The following is a 14,284-nucleotide window of genomic DNA, read 5'->3' as shown; positions in this document are numbered from 1 at the left end:
TTTGTTTTAACTATGTGACTAAATAACTATGTAATTATCTAAATGCTATTCAAAACTATTATTCCCTCTTTCGACATTTGTAGGTTCCAAAAAAATATTTTGTTGCGAATAAAGAGGTAAAAAAATCATATTTTCTTATCATTATACTAACATTGCTAATTCGATATTTTTTCTATTATTTAGATTAAATTATACAAAGATGCTATACTAACTTTGTTGATCTAGTATCTATTTTTTAGATTTTATAAGAATTGATGATTTTAAGTATAATTTTTAAAATAATTATTTCATTTTTATAGTGAATATCATAGTAACTGCTTCGTCCATCTACTTGCTTGGCCTTTTCTTGAGGTATAAATTTGTATATATATTTCTTAAGTTCGATTTCATGGCAGTCACCCTTTTTTTCCCAAAACTTTTTTTCTTCATTCGATCCTCTCCCCTATTCTAACCTATCCTCAATCCCAAACCCTTGTCCCCACCCTAAAATCCTTAAAATCCTCTCTTCGATCTTACAAACCAAACTAATACCTTCAAATAAAAGATGAGGGTATGTTGAAAGCAAAGAAGGCTCGAATTGAAAAAAGAAAATAACCTTCACATAAGTATGAAGAAGATTTATTTTTGAATAATAAGTATAGAAAAAGTTTAGATTTAATTTTTCTCAAAAAAAATTGCAAAAGAAAGGATAGTAGACCTAAATTATTTTGGTGAATTTCAAATTAAAAAATTATTTGAAAAGATGGGTTGGTTATCAATGATTACACTCAACAAGCCAACCTATCATACTCTAGTACAAAAAAATTTATAGCAATTATAGTTTTGATTATTCTATTTCATCGTATGTCAAAGGAAAGATTATTAAGTTTAACTTTAGTCTGTTTGGTCAAATATTGGATATTGCATGAGATGGTGATGAACAAATCAACAGCACTTATTGAAATCATCCAGTTTTAGGTTATCATGCATCTGTTAGAACTATTTTTGAGGATGATAGTTTAGGTCAAACTGCTAAACCAATGCACATGTATTGCGACTTGAGAATTGACTCAATCATCATATTTTTATATTTAATTTTCTATCTAGAGAAGGTCACAGAGATAATGTATTGCACATAAATATTTATCTCCTCAACATAATTATTTCGGGTGATAAGGTTAATTTACCATGTATAATGATACATTATATAGATGAATACTTTCAAAGTCCAAAATTCTATTTACCTTATGGAGCTATTATGACTGCTATCTTCAAAGCCTTTGATGCCTTTATCACTGATAACGATGAAGTTATTAAGCTTAGATCCACTGACACTTACAATCACTCATCTCTGAGGCATATGGGGTATACCTTTACGCATGGAGTATGGGGGCATATAGTTGAGGTGCATGAAGAAGAAAATAATAGTTGAGGAGAAGGTTAGCCTACCCATAAAGACAAACCTAGGCATCCTGCTCGACCTACACAACCTATTCTCTCAACCTACCCGAGTCGGTGTACGTAGTTTGATCAACAATCTTCCAATCACAAGTATTGTTTGCTCGAACAGATGCACTTGAGATATCTTTCACAGCATGAATTGACATATGGGCTAATACTCTGGAGGCATCCATGATGAGGCGACTGGACGAGGTTAAGGCATCTATGATGAGATGACTAAATGAGGGATTTGTATGGTTTGATCAGTTCGTACAGCAATTTTATCGTTAATTCCCTCTGCCACCATAGGACCCTCTAGTAGATGATTAGGCTCTAACTTTTGGTTGTAGTATGATGCTTCACTTGATGATGCTTCATCTTTTTTGTTTGTTTTTAGAGTAATGTAATTTGGTTTATTATAAGCACATTTTTCTTTTCTTATGACTCAGCTAGTTGTCAAATGAAATCATGTATTTTGACCAGATTTATCTTAAACTTGACATTTCTTATAAATTATCTTATTTCAAGTATAGTATCCATAGGACAAAACTACACAAAGCCAGCAAGCTTAACCATCTCCGCATTTCTTTGGACAAGGTTGGTTGCAATTACGATATCGTCATTCTCATCCCATATTTGGTAATCCTCTGGAATCTGTACATTATTTTCATGCACTTCTACAGGGATAGGGTCATTGTGATCACACTGTCTGTATTGCATTTACTGGCAAATGAATTTAAATGTTGATGATTGACAAACAGCTTCTTTAGCTTAAGTAACACCATTTCCAATATCAAGCGCTAGTTTCTCATTACCAGATTATTATTCCTGCAATATTTGGTTCCCTCCATCCAAATAAGTGCTAGCACCTAAACCACTTGCCACCTCATTTTCTCTATCCATTCCTCCCAAATAGAGAATAGTGCCGGCTCTTTATTTTCTGTATCATTTGGAGCACCAAATGATGTCTTACTTAAGCTACCTGGTTCAAGATCTCCACCATCCCAACCATATGATGTGAACTTATTTTCAACCAGTATATCAACAGATGACCCCAAATCCTTTTTCGACTCATAAATCTTAGCACATGGGCGCTCCATATTTCTAGTTGTGTTCCTTATGGTGGCTGGTGATGGTATTAAAAACTCGATCTTGTTTGACACAGCAGGGGTGAGACCTGGTATTGATAGGATAAGATGAAGACTTGAAAACCCAACCATCAAAAAAAATCGATCGACTGGCACAATACTATAGTCGATCGGATCAGATGGTCAACTAGCCCGATTGATCGGGTTTGACCACCCATGTTGGCATAACTCGATCGACTGCTTTAAGGGGGGCGATCGACTGCCTGATCCATATCGTGTTAAGCCGATCGACCGGTCCCATTGAGGCAGTCGACTGTCTTATATCGAGACGGGCGGTCGAACCCAGTGGAGCAAGCCAGTCGATCATCCGCTGTCTCCCATTCCAATCCAGTCGACCATAGTACTGTGCCGGTCAACCCCCTTTTTTTTGGTGATTGGATTTTCAAGAACTTTTGCTTTACTTGATAATTGATTTTTCTGAGATGCATGGAACCAATAATAATCCAGAACAAAATTTAGCATGACCATTACTATATGGATGATTATGGGATGAGGCAAATTAGAAAATTTTTGTTAGATTTTAGTTAATCTATTTTTTTAGTAATCCTTGTGATGAGTTTTGGATTACCGAAATATGGTGTGATCTGCCATATACTTCATATAAAATTATTAGTTATTAGTTATTGGTGATCTGCAAAAAATTCTTTTTCATACTTAATTATAAAGACCAGATTGTCCTAATTTTTTTTTTATGCATGTTGCAATAATGTGATGCATTTGACCAAAATAGATGGTGCTTGATTAGGAAGTCCAAAGAATTAGTAATGTCCGAATTTAAAGAGCAATCTAGAACTTTATTAAATAAATAAAGAATAAAATATTTTTGTTTTGTAACTAAGAAAGGTTCAAGGCAATGTAGTACATAAATATAATAAAACATACAAATCATGATCCATGTGATGACCGTCTCTTCCTCCGTGCAGATTGCTTCCGACGATGCGATTCAGCTTCACTCGGCTCCTTGTGTTTCTCCGTATGTTGCTCTATTTGTGTGACACCCATAGAGATACGACTATGCTCGTCGACAGCATGGAGGACTGATGTGCATATCTCCTGGATAGCATGTCCGGATGTGAACACAGAGTCTGGACGAGCAAGATTATGAATCCTCACCAGACTGTCAATCTGAAATAAACAATCACGTAATGAACAATATAAAATAAAATAATAAATGTAAAGAAGAATAAGAAAACGAAATTAAACCCATACCAAATAGTCAAACATCGCACCAGTACGACAAATGAATCGACGAGTGATGCGACGATACCACTGCATGTAGGGGTCATGAAAGTCCATAGTTCCATCAACTGATGCACCATCTATAACCTGATCTTGCCGACTCTCCCATAGCTGAATGAAATGCTGATGAGTGATGCTCCAATCTTGATCCACTCGTCCTCTAAGATCGACGTGATGCAACCTAACATCTGTATCACAATCGATTGGAATAGGCTGTCGTATCCCAAACTGACGCAACACTCTATCAGCGTAATGCCACTCTACAATATGAAAACATAAAAGTGGCACCCGACTTCGCCATACATCCTGTCCATTAAAACAATAATCTGGTAGCTCTGCAAGAATCTCAGGAGTATACGGTTGCCATATCACCTTTATATGCATACGATGAAATGTAAGTATTTAAAATTAATTCATGCCAAACATAATTATAATATATGTAAATAATTTTTTACCTGCTCAGATTTCTGACGATCAAGGTGGTATCGATACATCATCAGAACATGGGTGGACACTTCTGCTACCGATAAAGCATCTCTCCACCTGCACATCCAAAAGCGTGAGTTACATATGATTCATACATGCTTAGATATGAAAATTAGTGTCCAATATTCATTACTTACCTCATGGCTAACGAACCCCGTGGCAATACACCTCCATCAACTACATCCATAATAGGATCTAAGATAGGTTGACCTAATCTACGCGGAGCTATATATGGAAATCTATCCCATGCCCACACCTGTAATAAAATTAAGGGTCCCGCAATATCATGTGTGTCTTTCCTACTTGCCCTACACAGTTCTCTGTACAACCATGCTAAACCTGCACTACCCCAACTATAATGTCCCGCAGAGTCAAGATCCTCAAGTAATGGCAAAAACATAATATGCATCAGATTATTGGATTTATCTGCGAATAGACACCCTCCCATTAGTTGCAAAATATATGCTCTAGCATAACGCTGTATCACTATGTCATCTGCATCAGGAGATAACTCATTAAATTGCTCTTCTAGCCATACCATACTCAACCGTGAACCCTTAAGTTTATCTGGAGGTGGAGCAACACCTAACAATTCTAAACAAACTTGTTGCCAATTATGTTGTGTACTACCTATAACTGGGAGACCGTCAACCGGTAAACCTAATTGGATGCAGATGTCCTCCAACGTAATGGTGCACTCTCCATATGGTAGATGAAATGTATGAGTCTCTGGACGCCACCGCTCTACAAATGCAGTAATCAAGTGCCAATCTAGTTGGATGAAACCAACACGACTTAGGCCATAAAATCCAGCCTGCCGCAAATAAGGCACTATACGTATATCAAGCGATGTCGATCTATGCAATGCCCGCAATCTACGTCGACAAGTAAGAAAGCCGGACTCCTGCCAATTAAAAAAACAATATGTCAATATTAATTCAATGTAAATAACTTATTCACATGATATTAAAAATATAAATACATACCTGACCATCCCAGATAGCTGATGATCGATGAGTAGCCTGACCATATAGTATAGAATCATCTATTGGACCTGGATCCATGTATATAACATGCTGCACATTAAAAACAAACTATTTATGTTTTTAAGAGTAAAAAAATATTACATTAAATACAAAGATTCATTATATTTCAATTAAATACAATATTAAATACTAAATTTCATTAGATTTCAACAAAGTTGCATGGCATTTCATTCTCTATTTCTTGGATACGTCTGTCTGTCATATCCTTCTTGACAAATTTGACACCTATATCTGTTGCCGACTTCTGTCCAACCCATTTTATTCCTAAGTCCCAACAAGCATGATCCTTTCTTCTATCGCAATCGTTCTTTTTATGGTACTATCAACATATCACTAGTTGGTTGCAACCAATACTTTGAATGCAAGATAGATTAAAATTGATGACTATAACTATGATGGTACTCGTCTAGCGTGTAGCACTGATCAATATATCACCAAAAATCAATTGCCACATAAGCACAGGCAGACATCACATGTGAACAAGGTAAATGATAGCAGTGTTATTTCTGACACGTACAGGTATGCTCTGATAACTACATTGTCTCCACCCATATTGTTAAAAAATAAATTTATTCATTTATTACATATAATAACATGATCATTAAAAGAAAGATTTGCATTACTATTCACTTGAATACTGTTGTCTTTGTTCATATAAGGCCCACGCAACATCGTTTGCGTCTGAAACATGCCACTTGCCCTGTCAAATCTTATAACATTATGAGACATAGCTTTCGATTAGTTGGTGATCACACGAGTTATAATAAAAAGGATAAATCTTTCACCCCTATTTAATGCATTCCTATGCATGGACATGTCAACCATCAAAATATGATATAAACAGAAAGAATGTCAGTTACTGACATGAAACGAGCATTTTTAAGTACTCCATTAAAACATTCAGATAAATTAGTAGTCATATCGACCACCATCATGTGCAAGTGCCCATTTCTCTACAGAAATTTCATTGAACCACTAAATAGCTTTTGAGTTCACTTTTTCAATCTTTTTCATATACTTGTTGAACTTCCTAACTTGTGCTTGCATGCTAGTCCTTTTCACTAAATCTCTCAATTTTGAGTCACAAAACCTTGTGTTGAAACTACTCATTACATGACGTAGGCAATATATATGATACACATTAGATGGTTGCCAGCCAAGATATTTATTTTTCATAATGGATAATATACATGCATATCGATCTGAAATTAGACAGATACTTTGATGTAGGTAACAAAACATCTCAAGCAAACGAAGAACCAGCCACATGTATCAATAGACTCTTCATCTACTATAGCAAATGCAAACAAAAAAAATTTATTGTTTCCATCCATAGTGGTTGCAATCATCATCTTCTTCCAATACTTTCCACACAAGAATGTAACATCAATACTGATTATAGGTTGACAGTAATTGAAGCCTTCAATCGATGGTATAAAAGTCCAAAAAACACGATCAAATGCAATACATGCTGGGTAACTGATAGGGCTGCTGATAAATTTCACTCAAGAGCCGAGGTTAAATTCCTCTATAGCACGCCACCACTTCAGCAATAAGTCATATGACTTATCCCAATCTCCATATGCCATGGCCATTGCTTTTTGTTTCATCTTCTATAATTATCTATACCTAGATGCAAGGTTTGCCATCTCGATACCGAATTTTGTACCGATAAAATCCTGCTTAATGTCGGTACGCGGTTCAGTATGGTACGATAATGTCGGTACACTCCAAAACGACGTACCGATACGAGACTGGTATGATACGATATATCCGGTATGGGATGGTACAATATTCTATGCCTATATATGTAGTTGAATCTATTTTTTAAGACTGCACCAATGCCCAGGACAAAAATTATACATACTTCTTTTACAAGACCTCGTATTTCATTAGCGACTAAGCTGGAGTTTAGTCTACAATGATCTTAAGAAAGTATAGCCAATACATATATATACAAACCAATATATCGTGTGATTTCAAAATAATCATAACACTTAATTGCTAGAAGCATTCAATTGCATCCCGACTCTCTATTTTAAAGTTTAACAACCCAAAGCTTTGGCTCCGACTCAATAATCTTAAATTTATAATGTCTATCAATTGAATATTATTTTATTGCAGTTTGTAGTTCCATCTTATCTGCAAAAAGAAGCCCTTTACATAACTCTTCATCTCTTTCTCACGTACTACATTATGCATGCAATGCAAAAGACATTAACCCATTAGCAGTTGCCCAATCAACCTGACTGAACGTTCTAGAAGAAGCTTCAAATATTGAAAAATTTTGAACTCTTTTGTCATGTAAAATTCCTACATGTGGGCTTTCTACATCATGTGATGTGTCGACTTATTGATCATCATCTTACATATCATATTCGTTTCGTACATCAATCGTTCTGAAAAAGCTGATTATCTATATAAACTGTATCATCAACAATTATATAAAATGAAGCTTATCTAATAATAGTTTGTGACATATCACTATCCACTATAGGGAACTTGTCCTCTGTATATCTCGAAATGATTATTGTTGGGACGTTATCCACTATGTATGGACGAGAGGAAATAATATGTTCGCTACCCTAAGTTGTTATTCCTATATCCCAATCAACTACTTCATAATCATCCCGATCAAATCCAATGTTTTCAATAAGTTGCACATTTAGGTACAACTCTAAATCGAATAAGCATGGATATGAACATATAGTTGAAAAGATTATCTCAATATCCTCATCTTCGATAATCAGAATAAGTTCATGCTTTAATATTGTTGGCTGCACAACTTGTAGATATCTATATATTATCATTATTTTAGTCCTTCTATTTATACAAAAGATCTTGCATAACTTAAACTCCAACTTCTCAAATTTCATTCCATATTTAATCCTAATAGCATTTTGTGGTCGTCCATTGTACTCAATGCCATATGATTTGTTAACCATAGAACCACTAATATAACATAAAACCATGACAATTTCTCCCATATTTCACTACATACATAATAAATAAAGCAAATTTAGATGCACTATGAAGAAAAAAATATAAATTACAAATAGATTTGCATATACTGATTATGGAGGGATAAGAAATTTTAAAAGTCTAATCCAGGGATAATATGAATTTCCTTTTTTGAGTGTGTCAGCTTGGGCACATCATAAAATCACCATTCATATGTTAAATAAGTTAGATTTTATGATCATTCTTAGCACATTTAAATAAATATATAATACAGAAATAGTATAAAATAAATCCACTACTACAAACCCTTGAGAAAAAATTCATTTGTAATCCTGAATAGTCAAGCAAAATCACATAAACTTGATATTTTAATAAAAATTTATATCATTGGAACTCTTAATTTTATTAGGATATCACTGGAAATGAGATAACTACTTGAGGGTTTGAGCTGATCAAATCTATAATCCAAATAGCCTATCACAGCAGCGACTTTATCAGATTAGGATACTCAAACATTATATATATTTTTATTATTTTTAAATTTTTTAAATCTCTAAGGAGTTACTTTAAAATTTTTAAATTTAGTTTCTTGACAAGAACTACTTTTTTGAAAAACATGATTCTCTCGATGTCTATGATGAGTTCAAATATGCTTCATTTATCTAATGCCCCACTCTGACACACCAAACTTGAGATTTAATAAAACTTAATAAAGTATATTTTATCAAATCTTATTTATCTCAAGAGACCATAAATATCGTTAAGCATGAAAACAAACCAAAACATAATCTAATATATATGAATTCAAAACTATATGATTTTTGACAGTCCAAGAAAACATGAGTTTTATTGAGTGCCAAGCATGAGCTTAAGAACAGGATTTTCCATTTATATATCTCCAAATCTACTTATTTAAGTTATCGAGCAAATGATGAGACAATAAAGTAAGCATCTTCTGAAAAAAAACAGGATTATACAGTGTTTTACCACGAATTTCATGGTCAAATTTGTTCAAGGAATAAAGCATATATAAATAGTAAAAAAATATAGATAAGCTCATGAACCAAACATGTATAAAGTTATCAAACAGAGTAAAGCTTGACAATGACTATAAAGATTTATCTACAAATAAGAAGAACGAAGAAAGAGTTATAAAGATCACACTTGGTGACCAATAGGTGGATAGGCTTGGGCCATCTGTCCGAAGGAAGGCCCAAGAAAAAATGTCCAATCTGGTCGATGCATTAGGCCCAACAGATTGGGCCAGTCAAAAAAATCAAAAAATTCAGAAACAGTGTTTTTATTTATTTATTGGTCAACTCATTTTTCTTCATGTTATGATTCTTTGACAAACCAGGCTAGCTTTATTTCTTTTTCCTGGCAAAGTGTTAGCTTGCTTCAAAATAGCTTATTGAGCATCTTGCTCCCAATCCAATTTTCTATATCATCATCAATCAAGAAAGAAAAAAAAATAATATTATATATCATTTCAAGTTTTATAGATAATTCTACATTCCACAAAGATCCCTGATGGAAAAATTGCATCCCATGTGATGGGGATATAAGCTAGTAATAATAAATAGAAGGAGCATGAGACAATTCTTAATCAAATACACAACTATAACCATAAACGTAAGGATAATTTACAACATCAAGCTTAATTTAATATACTACAAAATTAAAAAAAAAATCAAAATAAATAAAGATGACTTAAAAAATGAGGGGACAATAAAAACCACATGGAAAAAAGAACACAAGGAGGGGAAGAGGGGACCACGGTGGGGAGGGAGGAAAAAAAATGAGAAGAGATGAACAAGAGGACCACATGGAGGGGAAAACAATGAGAAGAGAGGAACAAAGGGGACCATGAGGACGAAAAGAATTTGAAAATATATATTAAAAAAAAAAAAGGAGAACAAGAGGACCACAAGAGTAGGGGAACAAGGGCCGAGTAGAGGAAAAAAAATAGAAATGGAGAATAGAGGGATCACCGGGGATGAATACATTCAAATCATAGATTCAACCCGTGACTTCACATGTGGCATCTCTTGATGCTAACCTATCAGTCTGCTCTCCCTCAGCTACTTTTTGCTGTCCCTTTGCTTTGACTCTTGTGCATGTGGATGGGAGTTTCCGATACCGGAGAAAAACAAAGCTTTTTTTGGGCAAAACAAGCTACATTGTCGAAAATTTTTTTTTTTTTTTTTTTTTTTGCATATCTACAAAAAAAAAAAAAATTGTTGCATTTGTTTCGGGGATTTTGACCATGGTTCTACTAAAAGATTCAGTTTGTGGTGCAGGGGATCAAACGAGAGAAGCAAGATTTGCTTGTTCTTTCCCTTCAGAAAAAAAGTGAAAACAATTTCTACAGCTGTTCTGATTTATAAAATATTTCTTACTTCCTTATAACGTTCCAAAAAAAAAAAAAAAGGCTTCAGGTCCACGATAATAGATGAGAAAACAAAGAAAATAGAAGAGAAAAAAAAAATGAAAGATTTGGGCAGAGGGTTGCTAAAAAATTTGGGTTTGTGGTGTAGGGAAATAGACGAAAGAAGGAATTTTTCCTCCAGAAAAAATTTTAAAAAAAAATCTGTAGCGATTCTAATTTACAAAAAAAAAAAACATCTTATTTCCTTCTATTATTCAGCATGTAAAAAATGGACTTTGGATCGATGGGAATAGACAAGAGAAGGAAGAAAATAGGCGAGAAGAAAACAGAAGATTTGTTCAGAGGAAAGAAGAAAGGAGGAGCGGACGAAAGAGGGGAGAAGGGGAAAAGGGGTTTATCCTCGGTCTAAGAGGGGAGATGAAACAAAGGAGATGGGGAGAAAAGAGCAAAGAATCAGGTGAACGAGGGAACTCACTGACATGGGAGAGCACTAACCTTGTCTTGGTGGTCGTCCCCCGCCGGATGCCTTCCCTGTACCGTCTCTATCTCAAAGCCAGGGTTTTGATGTTTTAAGAGGATGGGGTCATTGTTTTACTGGTGCGAGGGACACGTGGCGACCAATGCCTAGATTTCTGTTTTTTTTTTTCCTGCTTCAGTTTGCTAGGTAGGACGGGAAATGGGCCGGCCCGGGCCACACCCTATCCGAGCGTAGCCCAAAAGGAAGGGAGGGGGGGGGTTGGGAATTTTTTATGCGCGCAGAAGATTCGATATAGAACACACGGCCTTATGTGATTAACTTATATAATTATTATTTTTTAATATATATTTAATATTTATAATTTTATTTTTTTATTTAAAATTTTTGAATGATTAAAATATTTTTATTTTTTTTAAAAAAATTATGACATCTTATGTCCAAATTATGATATCCTGTATTTAGAAAATCATAATTTTAACGTAATATGTCATAATATATCACAAGATATCATAATTTTTTCAAAAAATATGGATATTTTTGTCATTCAAAATTTTCAAATTAAAAGTGAAACTGCATGTATTAAATGCACGTTGAAAAGTGGTTGGACAAAAATATCCTTTCTATATATATGACATCCTAGGCCATATTATGACGTCCTACATGCAGAAAGTCATAATTTGATGGAGAATGCCATAATATACCATAAGATGTCATAATTTTCTGAGTCATATTATGACAACCTACGTGTAGGAAGCCATAATGTGCTACAGGATGTCATAATTTTTTTCAAAGAGTAGAGATATTTTCATCATTCAAAATTTTCAAAAGAAAAAATGGAACTACAGGCATTAAATGTGCATTGGGAAGCGATAGCTACGTGAACCAATCACATAAAGTGATGTGCTCCACGTCAGATTTTCTATACCATCTGCAATGCACAAAGAATTTTTCTTTTTTGGGGCTTCAAAACCATATGTAAAATCAAACATTTTAAAAACCTCAGGCCTAAGCCCGGCTCGAATCTGATTGGGCCAACTCAATTAGATTTTAGCCCTCTCCTTCCTCTCTTACAAAATTACAAAAAAAAAAAAAAAAAAGCTAAGCCCTAACCTCAATAAATCCTCCTGCCGCTCCTCCACCTCCCTCTGCTTATGGCTTCTTCTCGCCCACCCCCTACCTTCGGCACCATCCATGGCTCCTCCGCCTTCCTGTGGCTCTTTCCGTAGTTTCTTCACCCTCGATCCCCCTCCCCCACCCCTCGATGTTTGTGGCTCCTCCACCATTGATCCCCTACCTCCACCCCTTGCCCCTCGATGCCTACACCTCCTCCACTTGTGACTCCTCTGCTGGCAGCATCCGTAGCTTTTCTGTGCCACACCTCCTTCTATATTGATGGGCCTCAGCCGCCCGCAACTTCTCCGCATCGGCATTGATGGTGTAGACGACATTGGATGTGCGGACATCGATGTCGAAGTAGCAGACGTCCGGATCAATGCTGCCTCCAAATACTTGATCCTGAAGCAAATCTCGAAGTATATGCATAGTGGATAGCGTAAAATTGGGAACTGGTGAAATACTGGGTAACATGGTGTGTTATTCACTGTGGGATATAGAGGGTAATGTGGCGTGTTATTCATCATGAAATTTAGCGCATGATCGGACTCTTGATTGGACTAAATTTCAAGATCGGGCCTCGATCGGATCCAAGCTGGATCAAAGATATATCAGAGTCTAATTTGAAAGGCAAATGAGCCCTATAATTAATTCAAAATTCGATCTCAACTCTTTTAGATTTAATCCGAAGTCTGATCTAAAGTCAGATCGATCCAAGTCCAATTTCTACCCTATTGCTGGGTAGCCTCAGGGTTCATGGAAAAAAAAAGAATGAAAGGATAAGAGAAATGGATAGTTGCACCGGAGTTACGAGGGCTCGGCATCAGACTTCGCGTACTATCCAAATAGGTGAAGTACATGCTATAAAAGACATGCACTAGAGTTTTGACCCATAGACACCAATAGATACGAGAGAGGATACCACCTGAGAGGCTGTTGAAATATTTTAAGAGATTCTTAGAGATTATTATATATTGCAAACTAGCCAAAAACCCATGTATTACGTGGGATCGAATGTACAAAAATATTTTTTTAAATATTATTATTTTATTTTTAATTATTTAAATATTATAAAAAAATTATATATAAATTTTTTCCATCATCCGTTTACTTTTTTTTCTTTCTTTATTTTCTTTTTTTCTGATCCCTCAACCAACGGTATTTCTCTCCTACTTACCAAATATTTTTTTCTTATACAAGAGGTTGCTTGGCCTATCGAAGTAATCTTGAGAGTTTAATTTCATTGATAACGGATTGCTACTATATCCACAGTAGCAACTCTATCCTCTCTAATAATTTTTTTTTAATTTGTATCGAAGGTTGTTTGGATAATCCAAGCAATTCTTAGACTCTCATTTAATTGAAACTGAACGGCTACTGCATCGGCATCAGCAACCGTTCGAATATCCTTCAAATGATGTTCTTATCTAAAAAAAATTTTAGTGCTTTATGATTTGTCATAATAGTTAATCTAAACTAATGAGGAAAAAAATCTAAACTAATGAGAAAAAAAAATTATCTGAATACTTTTTTCCAAATCACCTCAACAAAACTCTTTATCTTTTCTCCTTTGATCTCCTACTCTTCTTCCTCTTTTCTTTTGCTGGCCTTCTCAGTCTTTCTTCCTTCGTTGCACTGTTCAAACACTTTAACCTCCTCATAATACATATATATATAGAACAATAGGTATAAAATGAAAACGAAAAATGACTCGAATTTGATAACTCTATTGTTCATCTCTGAATCGCCTTTTCAAACAGCCATCTCTTCTTCATTCAAATTATGTAACTCTCTCTCCTAATAAACAGATAAAGCAACAATCCTTCTCTTAGATAGATTTGTATATTTTTTCAAAAATTAAATCTCTTTTATTAAAACCAAACTGTCTGATTTTCTTTCTCTTAATAAAAAAGATAAGACAACTCCTCCATGTGCCCTCCCCTCTCCTCTCTTTTCTTTTACCTATCCCACATCACCCAAAAAAATATTTTTTTCTTCCTTCTCT

The 14,284-nt window shown here is 34.8% G+C and overlaps 1 protein-coding gene across 10 annotated transcripts in view; it reads right to left on the bottom strand.

Moving 5' to 3' along the window:
• The window catches only part of LOC105060605 (serine/threonine-protein phosphatase 7 long form homolog), a 28,966-nt gene extending 17,676 nt beyond the window's left edge, over positions 1-11,290 (bottom strand). For 8 of the 10 annotated variants that reach the window (XR_012138479.1, XR_012138478.1, XR_012138477.1 and 5 more), the window contains exons 1-6: positions 11,184-11,290; positions 5,279-5,368; positions 4,430-5,196; positions 4,262-4,349; positions 3,777-4,178; positions 3,450-3,692 (exon numbers count right to left, since the gene is read on the bottom strand). Coding sequence is in view for 2 of the 10 variants with exons in the window: in XM_010944396.4 (XP_010942698.1) it covers positions 3,453-3,692; positions 3,777-4,178; positions 4,262-4,349; positions 4,430-5,196; positions 5,279-5,356 (1,575 nt within the window). In the remaining 8 variants the exon portion in view is untranslated. Of the gene's footprint in view, positions 1-3,449; positions 3,693-3,776; positions 4,179-4,261; positions 4,350-4,429; positions 5,197-5,278; positions 5,369-11,183 lie in introns of those variants that run through there. The other 2 variants (XR_012138483.1, XM_073251537.1) reach the window with 2 other exon arrangements.
• Between the last annotated feature and the right edge of the window lie 2,994 nt (positions 11,291-14,284).

This window comes from Elaeis guineensis, chromosome 2, assembly GCF_000442705.2.
Source record: "Elaeis guineensis isolate ETL-2024a chromosome 2, EG11, whole genome shotgun sequence".
NCBI classification, from domain to species: domain Eukaryota; kingdom Viridiplantae; phylum Streptophyta; class Magnoliopsida; order Arecales; family Arecaceae; genus Elaeis; species Elaeis guineensis.
This window is presented reverse-complemented; position numbering and strand designations above follow the sequence as displayed.